Source organism: Eucyclogobius newberryi, unplaced genomic scaffold, assembly GCF_026437365.1.
Source record: "Eucyclogobius newberryi isolate DKJ021-1_F unplaced genomic scaffold, fEucNew1.0.hap1 SCAF_4, whole genome shotgun sequence".
NCBI lineage: Eukaryota > Metazoa > Chordata > Actinopteri > Gobiiformes > Gobiidae > Eucyclogobius > Eucyclogobius newberryi.
In genome coordinates, this window is record NW_027316056.1 from 21,607,931 (window position 1) to 21,628,270 (window position 20,340).

Sequence of the window (20,340 nt, forward strand, 5' to 3'; positions counted from 1 at the left end):
TTCTTGTTTACAATTTTTTTTTTGTAATTATTGATTCGGAATATTTGTTTTCACGTACATCCCCCCTTTTGATAAATGGCCTTGCCCATTTCTCAAACTTCTACATTTAAACAAAATTCAATAATCCAGATAGTTTACAACGTTCACTAATCCAGGATGTAATCAAGGAAGAGATGGAATTGCGTCTGTCACTCCAACTCCGCAATGTCACCTCTTGACCTTTCACAGTTCAGTGGTCACATCCCTGGCTGAGCCCCCCCTTACACGGCGCTGGGCCCCCACCCTGTGTGTCTGTAATCCGACACTGCCTCTGCGATCTGTAACTTGTAAATCTGTTTTACCACCATTTGTTTCAAACTCCAAATGTTTCAAACTCTAAATGTTTCAAACTCTAAAAGTTTCAAACGCTAAATGTCTCCACGTGTAACTCTAAATGTCCACGTGTGCGCGCGTATGTATGTATGTGTGTATGTATGTATATGTGTGTGTGGGTGTGTGTGGGTGTGTATGTATGTATTCAAATACATCAAACTATACTAATTATCCCAATAATTCCCCGTTGAGCTGGCCTTAAGGGTCAACTCACAACTTAGAATTCTTCACATAATTAACAATTTCACATCTCCTCTGTGGGTGTGGCCTGAATAAAGTCACACATCTAATGTAATATGTGCTAATCTTCTATATGTGCTTCAGGTGAGTTTCAAACTCAATCTCTCACACCTGCTCATGTGGTGCTTTACAAACATTGTGTATTAGTTTGTTCTAGCAAGTCTATATGTGTATTAAAAATCAAAATGATCCTAAACCTTCCCCTTGTACATAAGGCACATCATTTTATCAGTCTAACCATCTCTTGCCTCCGTCCTGAGTCCTATAATGTTTAAGTCCTGTTATCACTGGTTTTCATAACTTCTATAACGTCTGAATTTAGATGATATTGTCTAATTTAAATCTATTCAATTCTTGATTGAATCTCCACAATCCTTCAGGTATTTACTTTAGAATGTCAAATTCTTTCCCTGTTAATTTTAACTTTTCCTATTACCCATCAATCAACCCCCCCCTGAGGTGTTGCTGTTAGTGTCCCTGTGATCCGTAAAGATAACAACATCTGCTCCATCCTGAGTCCTCCCCAGATTATTTGCCAGTCAATAGCCCCTTATCTCTGACTATCTTTTATGACTTGGTGTCGTTTGCCTTTAGTTAATGACCCATTCATGTCTTTCCAAGGAGGACATCGGACGTCACTATTTAACTTATTCCCTCACTTACGTCTACATGCAATACGAGGTTTCCTCATGATAATACAAATAAATAAGTTACTGATATAACTTTTACTATCACTTTACTTACTACTCATTCTACTCCTATGTCCAAAAACATCAGTAGTCACTCATTTGCCCACATTATCACTTCCAGGCCTGTGCCTGCATTTGATTCTAAATTTAAAAACACTTCTGTCTTTTCGTCCTGTACTTTCATCTAGTCATGCATTATGGTTACATAATAAGTCCAAAAGATAATTTTGTCAAGTCCAAAAATAAAACAAAACAAAACGTGGCTTTGTTTGGTGCACACAAAAAACACGATACCGTAAAAACACAACTTTTGTCTTCTATGTCGGGGACAGGAAGTGTCCTGTCTGTGATCACATTCCCCAAAAAATTGGCCATCTATAAAAATCTGAATTCATCTTCATCTCTTATCAAATTTAATACAATCTTTATAATTGATTGTTGTCAATCAAACAAAACCCTAAATTTGTTGAAATACTAAAATTTAAAACCAGCTGAGTTTAGCTTTACTTATTTCATCAGTTCAGAGCGTCCTCTGAACTGCTTTCTCCCCATTCTCCTGTCTTGTTGACCCCCCTTATCTCCCCCTCTCTGCCACGTCATCTGAGCACCCTGGAAGTCTCCCTCCAAAATCCTCTTATGACTTTTCCTTTGTCTTTTTACAGTTTGGGGTGATAATTTTGGCATTATGTGGTCTCGTTCGTCTGAGAGAAATGCTACTTGCTTTACAGTCACGTCATATCTCAAGCTTCTAGTAGAATTTCTTATTGATTTTCCACCGGAGATAATGCTAGGTGTTTAAAGATTCACCCGTGACTGCAAATTTTAGATCTCTCAGAATAACGCCTTGTGACCCTTGTATGATTAATTGTGATTCACACTTGTTAGTTAATCACTTATTAATCCTCATTCACACATTCACACTTCTCTCTTACTTACTTCGCTCGTGCACAGCGCTTACATTCACACATATTTCCTCAGTAATATGAAACTGGGTATTTCCTCAGTAATACCTAACTGCCTTGCTTTATGTGAGAAACTTATCTCATCCATAAGCCTACAATATTTTTCCAGTAAAAATCAAACTAATGCATAAAAACGTTTTATGGCTAACTCTTTTTCACACACAAAATTTTTGTCTGACCTTCTTTGTCGCCTGTGTTCTCCTGCTGCTTCGAAACGACGTGCTCTCCTCGCGGAGAATGAGGTGCAATGGGCGGCCACGGGAAAAGTGGACTTCTTTCAGCTGTGCACAGACTTCACCGATTCACCCGTCAATCTCTGCAAAGGGGCTGCTTGTCGTCCGGCTTGATAGGACCAGAAAATGTCATGGAATTAGACAAACACCGATGCTATTCCTTAACACATTGAGAACACAATTCAACTTAGAATATGAAACGACACAGAAAGATCAGACATTTGTATGGCATGCATGGGAGAAAACGCGGGGACTTTTTTCAGCCAAGCCGTTGTAAGGAGCCTGGCTGACCCTCCTGCGTCTCACCCCCGCGTCTCACCTCGTTTTTTCCCATGCTGGTTGGTTTTATTAGATATTCTGGAATAGGCGGGTCACATTTCTCATTGGTCAGCCTCACATCATGGCACTTGGTATTTTTCCGTAGAGATAAAGCCTTGGGTAAACATTACCCAAACTCCTCTGGGCCGTCACCCCCCTAGGGTAAACATCCTTTGGCCCATCTTTACGACCCCTTCACTTGCAGTTTGTCACACACCCGCTCTTCTCTTAGACTAATGATGCAGATAAAATATCACTATTATGCAGATAAAATACATCACAGAAATATAATCATATATTCACATTTTATCACATTTAATTAACATAATAATAAAGGATTATCTTAATTAAAGCCGCGGTAGCGGCGATGATGGCTCTCACCTCCCGCGCGACCGCCTTCCCTCCCGTCCATGTTTTCTGCTGCGTTTTGCGGCATACCAAATGAAGCTCAGTAATTCATCGTTGATGATGCGTAGTTTGCGATTCAAATAGTAGTTTGTCCTGACAAATTGCAAGATTGTGCTGAACGCAGACCTGAGCAGGGAGAAAGAGAGAGAGCCTCGGTGACCCGTGACTTTTCATTGATGTTCAGGGGGTCAAAAATACCCGAGTTGTGGCAGAAAGAATAAAGTCTAAAGAATAAAGCCTAAAGAATGAAGTCTAAAGAATAATAATTCTAATGCTAATGCTAATGCTAATGCTAATGCTAAGACTGCGGCACGAGAGGAAATGTCCCATCAAAAATAAAAGAGGAAGAGGAAGTGAAGGCATTCATTGCGCCTCTGCTGGCCAATTGTGAAAACACACAAGATCTGCAATGCACTTTTTTCATGGCGTCTCGAGGAGAATATAAACCATGAGTTTCAAACAAATCAGACAATGTTGAGTTTTTCACACAACGGGTAGGGGGCGTGTGACGGAGCCAGTCCGTCTTTAACTGGTGTCAGCGCTTATTTGCTGAGCAACCGCGCGGCCCTTCATGCCCGCGCGCACTTTCCAACACACACCCATACATTCCCCACTCCCCGCGTTTCCCTCTGTTTCATTCATTCGCATCAGACGCTACACACACATCTTTCCCCGCACTCCTCCGTCACTAATCCGCCAAGGGTGCACACTTGCGCTAGGTTCATTCTAAGCATACACACGCCAATTGTTACCTGTTTTGTCACGAAGCCGCGCTCCGCCCATGCGTCGCGTTGGGTCGAAACCGAGCCAGGACTTCCTGGAAGTTTAAATGGGCGCTGTTCGCGCTGTGGTGCTGACCATGTGACACCGGGTATTTTATGTGTTTATATTGCTTTATTTTGAACATGTGTATATAATTAATGATGTATTATGTTGTAGGAAGAGGCCACAACAGTTTAATGTCAGTTTATTTTGGATTTGAATTGTCTAGTTATTTTGCTCAGTGGGAGGGGCAAGTGGGGAATAAAGGCGAGCCGCTCTTGGCTGGGAGGAGTCTGTCTCCAACAACAGAGAAGGTAACAGTGTGCGCAGAGAGAGTGAAAAGAGAGAACGAGTTAAAAGAGAGAACGAGTTAAAGTTGAACTCATAGTTGGAACTCTGTAAATATATGTTTTTGGATTTTTGGACCTTTTTGCTCACTGTATATATTTTTGCACTGTTGCACTATTTTTGCACTTCGGTTTTGGCACAATAAAGATAAGATAAGATAAGATATTCCTTTATTGTCCCACATGGGGAAATTTCATTGGTGCAACGCAGGTAGATACAGAGGTAGATACAGAAGAAATGATCACTTATAGGAAGTCTGAAAAGTAGAAGATCTCCTATAAATAAATAAAAACTCCCATAGACAAATAAATAAATAAATAAATAAATACATAAATACCATTGCATGTGATCACGACAGTAATTGCACATGAATATGTGTAACGACAGCACATAGATTGCACATGAATTTCACAGTAATTGCACATGAATTCCAACAGCAATTGCACATATGACAGAATTGCACATCAGTATTAGGTTAGGTCAGTATTGCGAGTGTTCAGTACTAACAGTTTTTTGTTATAAAGTCTGACAGCAGCAGGAAGGAAAGACCTACGGAACCTCTCCTTCACACAGCGAGGGTGGATCAGTCTCTCACTGAAGCTGCTCTCTAGAGTGTCCTGCAGGGGGTGACACTCATGGTCAAGCATAGATGTGAATCTAGCCAGGACCCTTCTGTCCCCCACCTCCTGCACCAAGTCCAGAGCACAGCCCAGGACGGAGCTGGACTTCTTGATGACTCTGTCCAGCCTCTTCCTCTCCCTCTCTGTGATGCTGCTGCTCCAGCAGGCCACACCATACAGGAGGGCTGATGCCACCACAGAGTCGTAGAAGGTCTTCAGGAGTGGCCCTGTCACTCCAAAAGACCTGAGTCTCCTCAGGAGGTAGAGCCGACTCTGGCTCTTCCTGTACAGTGTGTCTGTGTTATGAGTCCAGTCCAGTTTGTGGTTCAGATGAACACCCAGGTACTTGTATGAGTCCACTCTCTCAATGTCCCGTCCCTGGATGTTCACTGGTGAGGGGGCAGTGGGGTGGCGTCTGCGGAAATCCACCACCATCTCCTTGGTCCCTGTACTCCTCGTCATCGTCGTCCGTGATGAGTCCGATGATGGCAGAGTCGTCAGAGAACTTCTGCAGGACACAGCTGTCCGTGTCATGTCTGAAGTCTGCAGTGTAAAGGGTGAAGAGAAAGGGCGCGAGGACAGTGCCTTGGGACGCCCCCACACTGCAGGTCCGAGTGTCAGACACACAGTCCCGGGCTCTCACAAACTGGGGTTGGTCTGTGAGGTAGTCCAGGATCCACTCTGCCAGGTCATACTCCACTCCAGCAGTCTCCAGCTTGTCCCTCAGGAGCAGCGGCTGGATGGTGTTGAAGGCGCTGGAAAGATCGAAGAACAGAATCCTCACAGAGCTGCCATGCTTTTCCAGGTGAGAGAGAGAGCGGTGCAGCAGGGAGATGACAGCGTCCTCCACTCCGATGCCAGACCGATATGCAAACTGCAGCGGGTCCATGGCTGAGCTCACGGTGGAGCGGAGGTGGTCCAGGACCAGCCGCTCCAGTGTCTTCATCAGGTAGGACGTGAGAGCCACTGGCCTGAAGCTGTTGAGGTCTTTGGGGCGCGGTGTCTTATCCAACTGAGCACTTGAAATCTGACTTTGCCATTGTTTTGAGAGAGAGCCCCGCTACATTTGGTGTCAGAAGTGGGATATGGCAAGTCAGAAGAAAGTTTCTCGCCAACCAAAGCGCACAGGTTTGCGATCACAAGGCCGTGATCGACAGCCAGAGGGGGCAGGAGCTCCAGACCCAGCATGGGAGACAGATGAGGATGAAGAGTGGGAGCAGAAGCCCGAGCCATCATCTGAACCAGGTCAGGACATGGTGACGCTGATGAGAGATTTTCTAGCGGGACAGCAACGCCGCGAAGAGGGTTTGCTGGCCGAACTCCGGGGACTGAGAGCCTCTTTTCCTACTGTTGTGGAGCACGGGGCTCAACCTGCATCCCCTTCGCAGCCGACTCTTCGAAGACCTCGTCCAGCACCAAACCTGCCTGCACATCATGAGTCGCCAACCCCTGGTGGCCAGAGATCGGTGTTCCATGGAAGTCGCATGGAGATCGATGATGATGCTGAGCCGCAGCGCCATGTACCGGAAGCTGACGACAGGCCGAGACCAGAATGGAGACATTACAATGAGCCGAAAATACCACAGTTTCAGAGTGGTGAGGACATGGAAAATTATCTGCTACGTTTTGAGCGGATAGCTAGAACCTGGAGGTGGCCAGAGGACGAGTGGGCGTGTCGTCCTGTACGCTTATTGACTGGAAAGGGACTGGAGGCCTACTCTGCAATGGATGAAGACAGAGCCCACTGTTACATGGACCTGAAAGCAGCTCTGCTTGCAAAATTTAACATTTCACCCAAAACTTACCGACAGCAGTTTCGCTCCAGCACTCTGCCGCATGATGAAAGCCCTACGGAGACCTATCATCGCCTCCGAGGACTCTATCGCCGCTGGATAAGACCGGATGAACGCTCCAAGGAGGAAATTGGTGAAGCGATCATCATGGAGCAGCTTCTGCGGGTGTTTCCCTTTGAAGTGAGGACCTGGGTGAAGGAACATGAGCCAGCCGATGGATTTACCGCTGCTAAGTTGGCCGTGCAGTATCTCAACGCTCGGAAAGGAGTATCTTCTGCCCGGTTAACCACAGCATCCCAGCGCGCACCAGCTCAACCTTTTCTACCAAGGCCTGCCAGACATGAGACCAACCAAGACGTGTCAGGTACCATGAATTCTGCCCCAAACCAACGAGGACCTGGTAAGGAGTTTATTTGTTTTTCCTGCCAACAACCTGGGCACAAAGCCTCAGTTTGCCCAGTCCGCAAATCTAAAGTTAGCGGAGCGTGCTATCCTCCAAGACCAGAGGCAGAGGGCACTCATGAGACAGAAAGTACTATTAAACGCTGTAAAAATGTGCTAATTAATGGCCAAGAGGTTAGGGTCTGCTTTACTGGACACTGGTAGTTTCACATCCCTTATCAAACGTAGCTCAGTGCCAGTTAGCAGCATAAACTATGGCAAGACAGTGGACATTTTGTGTGTGCACGGGGATAGCCACCTTTATCCTACTGTGGAGGTTACCATAACAGTTGCAGACCAGCCCTAAATGGTGACTGTGGGAGTAGTAGAAAACCTACCCGTGGATGCTATTCTCGGTTGGGACCTACCTTTTCTGATGGACCTGTTGTCTGGGAATGTTGACTCTGGGGGGAATAATGACTGTGGAAATGTGTCGTGTTCTGTTCTTACGCAGGCACAAGTGAAAGCCGGTGTCCAACCTCTGCCAGACTTGGACAGTAGTCTGTGTGAGGGAGGCACCAAAGGGCCAAGGAAATCCCGGCGTCAGCGACGCTTTGAAAAACAAATGTGGTCTTTAAATCCTGAAAATTGTGATTCTTTTGTTTGGGATGTACCTGAAAATGTTTCTTTGTTGCAAAGCAATAATATTACTTTGAAAAGTCTTTTTGCTAAGGTGGGAAAAGAAACCAAAGGTTGTCTGGGTCAAGAGAAGTTTATTATTGACAATGGGGTGTTGTATATCGTTAGTGATGAATGTAAATGTCTTGTTGTTCCCTTTAGCTGTAGGACCCTTGTCATGCATTTAGCACACACAGTGCCATGGTCAGGTCACCTCGGTCGCCATAAAACATTCTTGCGCGTCAGTTCTAGATTTTATTGGCCGTCCATGTATGCTGACATTCACAAATATTGCGCTACATGTCCGACCTGTCAGAAAACATGTCCAGTGCGCAAGTCTGACCGTGCCTTTTTGCAGCCTCTTCCAGTTATCTCCACTCCCTTCCGAAGGATTGCGATGGACATTGTGGGGCCCCTGGTGAAGAGCAGCAGTGGACATCAGTACATCCTGGTCATCTCGGATTATGCCACCAGATTTCCAGAGGCTTTTCCGCTGAGAACCATCACTGCGCCTGCTGTCCTTCGAGCGCTTGTTCAACTGTTCTCCAGAGTTGGATTACCTGATGAAATTCTCACGGACGAAGGCACCAACTTCACTTCTCGGTTAATGCACCTTTTCCAGCAGCAACTGGGCATTTCATCCATCAAAACCACCCCGTACCACCCACAGACGGATGGACTGGTTGAGCGGTTTAACCAGACACTGAAGCGGATTCTCAAGAAGTTCGTGGATGATACCGGCAAAGACTGGGACTGTTGGCTACCCTTTGTTTTGTTTGCCTATCGAGAGGTCCCACAAGCGTCAACTGGATTTTCTCCATTTGAACTGTTATATGGCTGGGATGTTCAGGGGCCTTTGGACCTTCTACGCAAACAATGGGAGGGCCCACCAGCGCGACAAAGTGACCGGAGCATTGTCAATTTTGTACTTGAAATGCGAGAGAGACTGTCAAAGTACTTGGAGGAGGCAGAGAAGAACTTGCAAGGTGCTCAAAAAGCCCAGAAGACCTGGTACGACCGCCAAGCCCGCAGTCGTGAGTTCCAGCCTGGTCAGAAGGTGCTGCTTCTTCTGCCATCCTCCACCCATAAACTTTTAGCAAAATGGCAGGGCCCGTACACTGTCACCCGGAAGATGGGACCAGTCACCTACGAGGTCCTGCATCCAGAGAAAAAGAAGTCCAGGCAGACGTACCATGTCAACCTACTGAAGGAGTGGAGAGAGCGTCCAGTCCAAGCTCCAACAAAAGTCCTGTTGGTCAGGAAAGTAGACGATGACGAGGACGGGGAAGAGCCGGACATGGGACTGGAGGGACTGACCAACACTGCCACCCCTGTGCTGGTTCATCTTCCTCCTGAGCAAGCCACACAGCTACTCCAGACCTTCAAAGAAGTGTCTTCGCTGTTCCGTGCCAGTCCTGGAAGAATTACAGTGGTGGAACATGTCATACGCCTGAAGGAGGGTCGGCCGATCCGACAACAACCATATCGTGTACCATAGCAGCTTGTTGGGAAGCTCCAAGATGAGATCCAAGAAATGCTGAGACTGGGAGTCATCGAACCTTCCAAATCCGAATGGAGCAGTCCTGTAGTGATTGTTTTCAAGAAAGACGGATCACTCAGGATATGTATTGACTTTCGAAAGCTGAACTCTGTGTCTGAATTTGATGCATACCCAATGCCAAGGATTGATGACTTGCTGGAGAAGATTGGTTCCGCCAAGTACATAACCACATTGGACCTTTGCAAAGGATACTGGCAAGTGCCCCTCGAGAAGTCCTCACGGCCCTACACAGCATTTCAAACACCAACTGGACTGTTTCAGTTTACTGTGATGCCATTCGGGCTGCATGGAGCACCCGCTACGTTTCAACGTCTGATGGATCGAGTTCTCCAGGGGTGTGAGTTATTCAGCGCGGCTTATCTCGACGATGTCGTCATCTTCAGCGAGACCTGGGAGGACCATGTCCGACATCTCTCCCAAGTCCTGAAGCAGATCCAGCGAGCCGGTCTTACGCTGAATCCGGCAAAGTGTGAGTGGGCAGTCCTGACTCAGGGGGAACCTGGAGAGGAGCGTCCAATATTGTATTTGAGTCGCAAACTCCTGCCACGCGAGACCCGCTACTCTGCTGTAGAGAAAGAGGGCCTTGCAATCAAATGGGCGTTGGAGAGCTTGCCCTACTACCTGTTCGGACAAGAATTTGATCTAGAGACTGATCATAGTGCCCTGACTTGGATCAACACTATGAAGGATCATAATAGTCGCCTGACCAGATGGTATCTCGCACTACAGCCCTTCAGATTCGCCATCCGACACCGTGCAGGCAAGATGAACATTGTTGCGGATTATTTGTCCAGGTTGCCCCACAGTGTCAATCTTCCGGAAGGGAGGGATAATGTGACGGAGCCAGTCCGTCTTTAACTGGTGTCGGCGCTTATTTGCTGAGCAACCGCGCGGCCCTTCATGCCCGCGCGCACTTTGCAACACACACTCATACATTCCCCGCTCCCCGCGTTTCCCTCTGTTTCATTCATTCGCATCAGACGCTACACACGCATCTTTCCCCGCACTCCTCCGTCACTAATCCGCCAAGGGTGCACACTTGCGCGCGTTAGGTTCATTCTAAGCATACACACGCCAATTGTTACCTGTTTTGTCACGAAGCCGCGCTCCGCCCATGCGTCGCGTTGGGTCGAAACCGAGCCAGGACTTCCTGGAAGTTTAAATGGGCGTTGTTCGCGCCGTGGTGCTGACCATGTGACACCGGGTATTTTATGTGTTTATATTGCTTTATTCTGAACATGTGTATATAATTAATGATGTATTATGTTGTAGGAAGAGGCCACAACAGTTTAATGTCAGTTTATTTGGGATTTGAATTGTCTAGTTATTTTGCTCAGTGGGAGGGGCAAGTGGGGAATAAAGGCGAGCCGCTCTTGGCTGGGAGGAGTCTGTCTCCATCACGGACTACATCAACTTCTGTTTTGAGAACATTGTTCCCTCCCGGACGGTGCGGTGTTTTCCAAACAACAAGCCGTGGATTAACCGTGAACTGAAGGCTCTGCTGAAGGAGAAGAAGAGAGCCTTCAGGTCAGGGAACAAGGAGGAGCTGAGGGCTGTGCAGAAGGAGCTGAGGAGGAAGATCAGGCAGGCTGAGGCCGGCTACAAGAGGAGGATGGAGGAGCAGCTGCAGCAAAAGAACATTCAGGGAGTGTGGAGGAGCCTGAAAACCATCTCGGGCTTCAAAATCCCCCCTGCCCAGACAGAGGGGGATCTACAGTGGGTGAATGATTTAAATGCTCACTTCTTGAGGTTTGATCGGTCACCCGCCCCTCCCCCTGCACAGCTGCATGCTCCCTCTTCCACAGCTGGACAATGCCCTGCATCTGTTCCTCTTCGCTTATCTGCCCCGGACCATCAGCTCCCCACTTCGCCTGGACTCACCCATCCCCCCAGCACACGGTCCCCCTGCCAACCACTGACTGTCACAGCAGCACAGGTGAGGAGTGAGCTGAAGAGGATTAAAGTGAGGAAGGCAGCAGGACCTGATGGCATCAGCCCCAGGCTCCTTAAGTCCTGCGCAGATGAACTGTGTGGAGTTATGGAGCATGTCTTCAACATGAGCCTGAAGCTGAGGGTGGTACCACAGGTCTGGAAGACCTCCTGTCTGGTACCTGTGCCTAAGACACCGCGCCCCAAAGACCTCAACAGCTTCAGGCCAGTGGCTCTCACGTCCCACCTGATGAAGACACTGGAGCGGCTAGTCCTGGACCACCTCCGCTCCACCGTGAGCTCAGCCATGGACCCGCTGCAGTTTGCATATCGGTCTGGCATCGGAGTGGAGGACGCCGTCATCTCCCTGCTGCACCGCTCTCTCTCTCACCTGGAAAAGCCTGGCAGCTCTGTGAGGATCCTGTTCTTCGATCTCTCCAGTGCCTTCAACACCATCCAGCCGCTGCTCCTGAGGGACAAGCTGGAGACGGCTGGTGTGGAGTATGACCTGGCAGAGTGGATCCTGGACTACCTCACAGACCGACCCCAGTTTGTGAGAGCCCGGAACTGTGTGTCTGACACTCGGACCTGCAGTGTGGGGGCGCCCCAGGGCACTGTCCTCGCGCCCTTTCTCTTCACCCTTTACACTGCAGACTTCAGACATGACACGGACAGCTGTGTCCTGCAGAAGTTCTCTGACGACTCTGCCATCATCGGACTCATCACGGACGACGATGACGCGGAATACAGAGGACTGGCGCAGGACTTTGTGGACTGGTGTCAGCGGAACCACCTCCTCATCAACGCGGGGAAGACCAAGGAGATGGTGGTGGATTTCCGCAGACGCCACCCCACTGCCCCCTCACCAGTGAACATCCAGGGACGGGACATTGAGAGAGTGGACTCATACAAGTACCTGGGTGTTCATCTGAACCACAAACTGGACTGGACTCATAACACAGACGCACTGTACAGGAAGAGCCAGAGTCGGCTCTACCTCCTGAGGAGACTCAGGTCTTTTGGAGTGACAGGGCCACTCCTGAAGACCTTCTACGACTCTGTGGTGGCATCAGCCCTCCTGTACGGTGTGGCCTGCTGGAGCAGCAGCATCACAGAGAGGGAGAGGAGGAAGCTGGACAGAGTCATCAAGAAGTCCAGCTCCGTCCTGGGCTGTGCTCTGGACTCGGTGCAGGAGGTGGGGGACAGGAGGGTCCTGGCTAGATTCACATCTATGCTGGACCATGAGTGTCGCCCCCTGCAGGACACTCTGTCCACTCTGGAGAGCAGCTTCAGTGAGAGACTGATCCACCCTCGATGTGCGAAGGAAAGATTCCGTAGGTCTTTCCTTCCTGCTGCTGTCAGACTTTATAACAAAAACTGTTAGTACTGAACACTCGCAATACTGACCTAACCTAATACTGATGTGCAACTCTGTCATATGTGCAATTGCTGTTGGAATTCATGTGCAATTCATGTGAAATTCATGTGCAATCTATGTGCTGTCGTGACACATATTCATGTGCAATTACTGTCGTGATCACATGCAATGGTATTTATGTATTTATTTATTTATTTATTTGTCTATGGGAGTTTTTATTTATTTATAGGAGATCTTCTACTGAAAGTGTTTTTCAGACTTCCTATAAGTGATCTGTTCTTCTGTATCTACCTCTGTATCTACCTGCGTTGCACCAATGAAATTTCCCCATGTGGGACAATAAAGGAATATCTTATCTTATATCTTATCTTATCTTATCTTATCCAACAACAGAGAAGGTAACAGTGTGCGCAGAGAGAGTGAAAAGAGAGAACGAGTTAAAAGAGAGAACGAGTTAAAGTTGAACTCATATTTGGAACTCTGTAAATATATGTTTTTGGATTTTTGGACCTTTTTGCTCACTGTATATATTTTTGCACTGTTGCACTATTTTTGCACTTCGGTTTTGGCACAATAAATCCACCTGAGCACTTGAAATCTGACTTCGCCATTGTTTTGAGAGAGAGCCCCGCTACAGGGCGCTATAGAGTAAATTTGTTACATGGTATTTATTTCCAATCAGATCCTAAAAACGCATTAGTGAGTGAAATATGAGCTCCGTAGATCAATTCCAATAGGCGTGACTTGTCCTTGAAAACACTGAAAATTAAGCCTTTTTTGACCGTAAAGAATATCAACATTCTTTTGAATATTTATTAAATTTCAATGTCAGATGCAAAGGTGTTAATTATAATGAAAAGAATAATAATGATGATGATAAGAATAATAATGATGATAAGAATAATAAGTGTTATTATTATTATCATTATCAGCATTATTATTATTATCATTTATTTTCCAGTTTATTCCAATTTTGTCCCAATACATGCGACTTCGTCATCTGATTATTCATCACCAATATACTATTTTTCACTTTGAATGGAATTTGAACAATGGTTACAATTTATATACCGATATATCTGTTAACTTGTAACTGTAAAGCCTTATAGTATAGTGACAGCAGCGTTGTTACTTGTATAACCTTATTAACTATATGCAAACAAGAGTGGCCTCTGAAGTTGTTTACTAGTGCAACTCTGCTGGTTAGGCACAATCCGTCATGGTTTATATTACACTGACAAGCTGAGAATTCCGGTTACTGCTTACAGTGACAACAAACCTCTGTCTTTAAATGTTTGTTGAAAGAAGGAGTGCCGGTTTTGAAAGGTGGACAGTGGATTGAAACCTTGCTGCTCTACACAACATGGCTAACTATGACATGTCTGAGTCTGGATCTCCTTTGCCCCCCGAGGCCTATTGTCCCCTGTGTGCAGACACGCTGAGGGACCCCGTCACCATACCCTGTGGAGACACCTATTGCCTCGAGTGCATCAAGGTTTTTTGGGACCAGTTCGACCACATGGGGGTGTACAACTGTCCTCAATGCCGTTCCACCTTCACCCCACGCCCTGTCCTGAGAAGAAACGTCCCAGATGTCCACCATGAGCCCAGGAGACAACTGCCTAAGCTCACCCCTTTCCCAGATCTTTATCAGGAATCTTTCTGTGACTTCTGTGTGGGCCGTCGTCAAAAAGCAGTCAAGTCCTGTCTCATGTGTCTGGCGTATTACTGCGAGACCCACGTCAAACCGCATTATGAGTCCTCCACGTTTAAAAGACACAAGCTGGTGGACGAGACAGGGCATCTGGACCGGAAGATCTGCCCTCACCATGAGAAAGGCCTGGAGCTGTTCTGTCGCTCCGACCAAATGTGCATCTGTGTGCTGTGCACGGTCAGAGAGCACCGCGGACACAACATCGCCTCAGCTGAGGAGGAGCGCATCGAGAAACAGGTACAAACCTGAGGCCACCACATAAACCTCAACATTTCATAAAACAAATGTGTACATGTCATTCTCAATTTCGCTGCTGACATTTTGTGAAAAAATAATAGTCCACACACATCAGAGAACTGCCTGCAGAGAAGAGATTGTGGATTAGATATATCTTTATTCATTGTTTCTTTATTTATTTCAATTTTCAAATTTAAAACATAGAACAACATGAACATCAAAACAAGACCAGATTTGAGAACCAAAAGAGAGAGAAGACAGCCAACTAAAACCAAAAATAAGGCACAAAAATGAACATCCCATTTAGTCCAAAGTCGGGCAAATTTGTTTTAAAATTAAGTCCAAATGTGTTTTATTTTATTTTTTGGTCTGTCCAGTCCTCAATCGTCGGCGCAGTTTGTGTAATTAATTTCTTTGCGATGGCCTTTTATCCTGCTTCCAGAAGTATATTCAAAAAACATCCATTTATTGTATGTATGGTAGGGTTTTTTTTGGCCAAAATACATAGTTCTGATATTGAGTGGGATGGCGATGTCAAAAACAGTCTGCAGTACCTTGTTCATTTCAGACCAATATTGACTGGATTGTCCCAGATCACATGGCATTGGTGTGCCTCCTGGCAACCACAATTTCTCCAACATTTAGCATGTCCGTGTGAATAGTGAGCGCTCTGACATGGTGTTATGTAAATGTGGTGCAGGCCGCAGCGTCGAGAGTTCGATTTCAGCTCCGACCATGGCCATGGTTTTGTTTAATTTCTTGGTTATAATAACTCCTTATTTGTAAAGATCTAAACAAAACAAAAATTATTCTTTCAACATACAAAATATTTTTATTTGATAATCTTTTTCAACTTAAAACAATATATATATAATATACATATTGTTTTAAGTTGAAAAAGATTATCAATATATATATATATATATATATATATATATATATATATATATATATACCTTTTGTTATCAAATAGTCAGTGCTATTTGGTACATCTTTGTAGTCTAGTTGATTAAATAAAGTTTTAAAAAAAAATGTCCTCCAGATGATTCAGCCGTTTGTCATCTGCCAGAGGCCTGTACAGGGACCTCCAGCATCACGTTGCATTAAATATTTTTCCATTGACCTTCATATTCTGAATCACACCAGTACAGCAGTGCTTTGATTTGAGCTGAAATAAAATTATTTTTCACACAAAGTAAACCCCAACCTCCTTTTGCTTTCGGTAACTATAACATTTATATACACATTATATAATGTTCTTGTTTTCCTTGCATTGATCCACTTCCTTTTACAGTGTGATTAAATCTCCTGTTAAAAATAACCAGCTGCCTCTTACATTGTTTCGTCATTAGAAAACACTGGTTGTGACTCAGACTCAGGTTCAGCATCTGATGCAAGAGAGAGCAAAAGAGCTACAGGAGCTGAAACACAACGTGGATCTTCTCAAAGTAAGCTTTAAAACGTGGTTGAAGGCAGTTGAATTTCTCAATAAGTACTAATGGACTAAGTGTTCTGTCTGAGACATACATCTGTGGCTCCCTCTGTTGGTATAAAGTCACATTGCCTCCTGTGTTCAGAGCACAGCACAGCGGGCCCAGACAGAGAGCGATAAGACTTTCCATGAGATGCTGCAGGCAGTGGAGCGCTGGAAGTCAGAGATAAACCAGATGATCATGTCCAACATGCAGGCGGCCATGTTACAGGCCGACAGCTACTTGGAGCGACTGGAGCAAGAGATCATGGAGCTGCAGAGGAGGGACGCTGAGCTAAGGCACATTCTGGAGACTGAAGACAATATACACTTTCTACAGGTACAAACTAACTCATCTCATAATCAAAGCATTATTATTGGCCTACCATACAACAATATGATTCAAATTGTGTTGGTTCTGCACAGAACTTCCCCACTCTGTGTGTTGCCCCTGAACCCATGGTGCCAAAGGTTCTCATGAACCCACAGTTCTCTTTTGGGGACATCAGTAAAACTGCCATGGACATGAAGGAACAACTGGACGACATCTGCAAGAAGGAGCTCAGCAAGATCTCAAAAACAGGTCTGAGGTCTTTTCAGAGAACCAGCAATAGTGGGCCAATATTATACAACGTGTTTAATGCAAACATTGTTATGTAGAGTTATTGCTGATTGTTGCTACTATTGACACTTGGCATTGCATATTTTATAACTTCTGTACATTAGTGACAATTGTTCTCTCTATACTATCAACAGTTAGCGAAACTCCAGTGTATATTCTGCTGCCACGAAATGGAGAAAAAAGAGTAAAAAGTAAGTGAAATAAATATATGTTTTTTCAAATATATTGTCTATATTAAATACAGTGTAGGATAAGAAAATACAAAAACAAATATATATAACAATAAATAATATTCACTGCTCTCAGGTCCCTCAAAAGTGGACTTCCAGGAGCCAAAGACAAGAAATGACTTTTTAAGATGTGAGTAACGTAGCCTTTCGTGTAATGTCCAGTCAGAGTACCTAACCTGGTGATTACGTATTTGCGTTGTCCCCGTAGACTCCTGCCGGCTGACCTTTGACCCCAACACAGCATACAAAGAGCTGGTGTTATCGGAGGGGAACCGTCGCATCACCAGGAAGAAAACAGCTCCGTTCTACCCTGACCACACCGAGCGCTTTGATGGCTTCTCCCAGGTCCTGTGTAAAGAACCTCTGAGCGGGTTCAGGTTCTACTGGGAGGTCGAGTGGAGCGGCGAGTTCTCTGTGGGCGTGGCCTATCGCAGCATCAGCCGTAAGGGCAAGAACTCCCACAGCCTGCTGGGATACAACGACAAGTCCTGGAGCCTCCTGTGCTCGGACAATGGATATTCCGCCTGGCACAATAAAGTGGATCGAGACCTCCTCAATGCCCCCCGGGCCAGTAGGATTGGGGTTTACCTGGACTATGCGGGCAATACTGTTTCCTTCTACGCAGTGTCCGAATCTATGGAGCCCATACACAAGTTCAAAGCAGCGTTCTCAGATCCGCTGTTTGCTGGCTTTGGAGTGGGGTCGTCAGTGTGGCTTTGTCAGCTTAAGAATACTTCATACTGAGCTAACGTGATGTCAGGGTAATTACAGTGAAAGACACCATGAATATTTTTATTTTTTTATTTGAAGAGGTTTAGTTACTCTAAGATGGCCTAAATTGTATGATAAGATTATTCAGTTAAAGCTGGGGTGCAATCGTTTCTGGATCTCGTCCTTTGCTTGGCTTTAGAACAGCTTTTTCAGACGACACAAAGTAAAGATGTTGCACCACCCAAGCTCCGCCAATTAGACATGCTGCATGTGACACCTTCGGACTCAGTGTTGCAAAATATTATGGGTAACTAGTGTAACATTGTAAAAATAAAGATTCAGTTGTACTCGTCTGGACAAAGTTTTTTTTTTTTTAAACAAGATGTTTCGACTCTCATCCAAGAGTCATTCTGAATCTGCTGATCAAGTCTGAGAACTCTGATATTTATCCTACTCCGAGCTGCGTAAACCCTGCCCACTGAGCAGATACCCGGTCCTGTTTATCTATTTGTTTGTACTGTTTTCAAATGTTCTCTGAAAGTAATCTTCTTTGTTACAGCCCTGTATTGGCCATAGAAATACGATTGTTTGCTGCAGCTCCCTCTTCACTGATGAGTTCCTAATTAGCATCTGAATGGCTAGAGCTGATGCCGTCTCATGGCTTCAAAATGCGGCTGTATTCGGGGAACTTTAAACCTCCATTTGTGTTTACTGTAACCTACCAAAAGACAGTAGTACTCAACTTGGTCGTGCTAAAGACAAGCGTACCAACAGTAATGCAATGTAATAATGATTATAATGTTGACTACATGTGACAGGTGTTGACATGGTTCAGTAAATTAAGTTTTGAATCACAAATTACTCTTTGGTAGTTATCTAAGTTTAGAAATAGAAGCAACCCAGTGACTGGCTGTGTTCATGGTCCGTTTTAGGCTAAACTCCATGTAAAGGAAGTTTGTCTTTGTAAAAACGTCCTTCACAGTAAAGACAAAATATTAGGCAAGGCAAGTTTATTTGTAGAGCACAATTCATACACAAGGCAATTCAAAGTGCTTCACACAACAGGAAAAAAATGCATTAAAATCACAACGACATGACGGTACTCACAAAACAGTTTAAGAAATAAAAGAGGAGAGTGCAAATAAAAACGTTTCAGTCACACGCAAACAAAACTGTTTAGATTTGAACATTGTCAGTGTGGATTGGTGTATTGTATGTATGTGGTTCTTTGGTAAGAAGGTATCTTGTTACATTGATTCCACATTATCCATCCATCCATCTTCTACCGCTTTATCCGGGGCCGGGTCGCGGGGGCAGCAGTCTAAGCAGGGACTCCCGGACTTCCGTCTCCCCAGACACTTCCTCCAACTCCTCCGGGGGGATCCTGAGGCGTTCCCAGGCCAGCTGAGAGACATAGTCCCTCCAGTGTGTCCTGGGTCTTCCCCGGGCCCCGAGATACTTGAACTCCTCCACTTGGACAAGGACTCCCCACCCACCTGGATTTCCGGTTGAGAACCATGACCTCGGATTTGGAGGTGCTGATTCTCATCCCAGATTCCACATTATTCTAAGTATTATTGAACAGGACAGTACAAAGTGCTGAATGTGTTTACCACCAACAGAACAAACTTCATCCTCTAAGAGTAATAACTCACTATAAAGCCAGAGATATGACACTCTATTCCAGGATATTTGAATAGTGTATTTAGAATGTGTCTGTATTAGCAGCATCTGCACTTTGTTGTTTTGGAGTATTTGAATAGGCAAAACAGTCATTTACAGGTGCCACTTGGCACAACCTCGCACCACACCGGTCATTCAGCTGGAAAACATTGTTCAAGAGCCTAAAGCTTTGGAGATACAAGGTAACTGGAACACAGGTAATTATTTAAATTTGATGAGACTTGTTTCATTCCCTTCTGAAATTGTTGTTGTTCTGGTTACAGAAAACAATGAATTTCACTGAATCGATTGATATCATTTTAATTGAGACTTTTAACTCATTCAACTTGATGACGCTGCCCCTGAACTGCTACATCATCTGGCTGATGTGCACTGGAACAAAGAGGACCATGGCATCAGATATGTTCTCCCTCAATTTGGCTTTGTCTGACATTTTCTTTAGTTCCAGCTTAATATGGATTTTTGTCAACTTTCAGACCGGCAAGTTTGAACACTTTAAACCCTATCTGTTTTCACTGGGTTTCCTGTTCACTGCCAGACCGCTTTTCCAAACCTGCATCTGTGTGGACTACTACCTTGGCGTTATTCACCCTGTGTATTTTCTGAAGTATAAACCGCTTCATTACAGAATGGCTTTTTGTTGTGTTGCTTGGCTCGCCATCTTTGCCTCCTGCATTTATTGTTTTTTTTGCTTCCTAGATAGAGTTTCTCATTTTTTATTTTTCATTCAGAATATGCTCTTTCTGGCCACTGTTGTTTTCTGCTGTCTTTCCGTTCTCAGGGCACTGAAAAAGCCAGGGCCTGGGGAGAACATTGCAAACCAAAGCAAGAGCAACAAGCCAAAACAAAAAGCCTTTCGGATTATATTTTTGATCCTTATTTCCATGATAATTGGTTTTGTTTTTTCTGTTGTCCCGATCCCGTTCCAGTGTCTCATGAGTTATGCTAAATACATCCAGGTGATAACCATTTGTATAGCATTGTCTTTGACCAGTGGGAT

General features: G+C 45.2%; 1 protein-coding gene across 1 annotated transcript; it reads left to right on the forward strand.

The window, feature by feature from the left end:
* The first annotated feature begins 13,993 nt into the window (after positions 1 to 13,993).
* On the forward strand, positions 13,994 to 17,784 carry ftr84 (finTRIM family, member 84). Its single transcript, XM_072463801.1, has 7 exons — positions 13,994 to 14,623; positions 15,976 to 16,071; positions 16,201 to 16,434; positions 16,521 to 16,677; positions 16,851 to 16,907; positions 17,023 to 17,076; positions 17,155 to 17,784. The coding sequence occupies exons 1-7, from the start codon at positions 14,036 to 14,038 to the stop codon at positions 17,688 to 17,690; spliced, it is 1,722 nt and encodes a 573-aa protein (XP_072319902.1). The 5' UTR covers positions 13,994 to 14,035; the 3' UTR covers positions 17,691 to 17,784.
* Positions 17,785 to 20,340: the final 2,556 nt, after the last annotated feature.

What these genes read in the sequence shown, in the direction of transcription:
- ftr84 (XM_072463801.1), top strand. Translation starts at nt 14,036, where the DNA reads ATGGCTAACTATGACATGTCTGAGTCTGGATCTCCTTTGCCCCCCGAG. An exon ending in TGGAGAAAAAAGAGTAAAAA is followed by an intron (nt 16,908 to 17,022) that starts GTAAGTGAAATA and finishes CACTGCTCTCAG; the next exon opens with GTCCCTCAAAAGTGGACTTC. An exon ending in AAGAAATGACTTTTTAAGAT is followed by an intron (nt 17,077 to 17,154) that starts GTGAGTAACGTA and finishes TTGTCCCCGTAG; the next exon opens with ACTCCTGCCGGCTGACCTTT.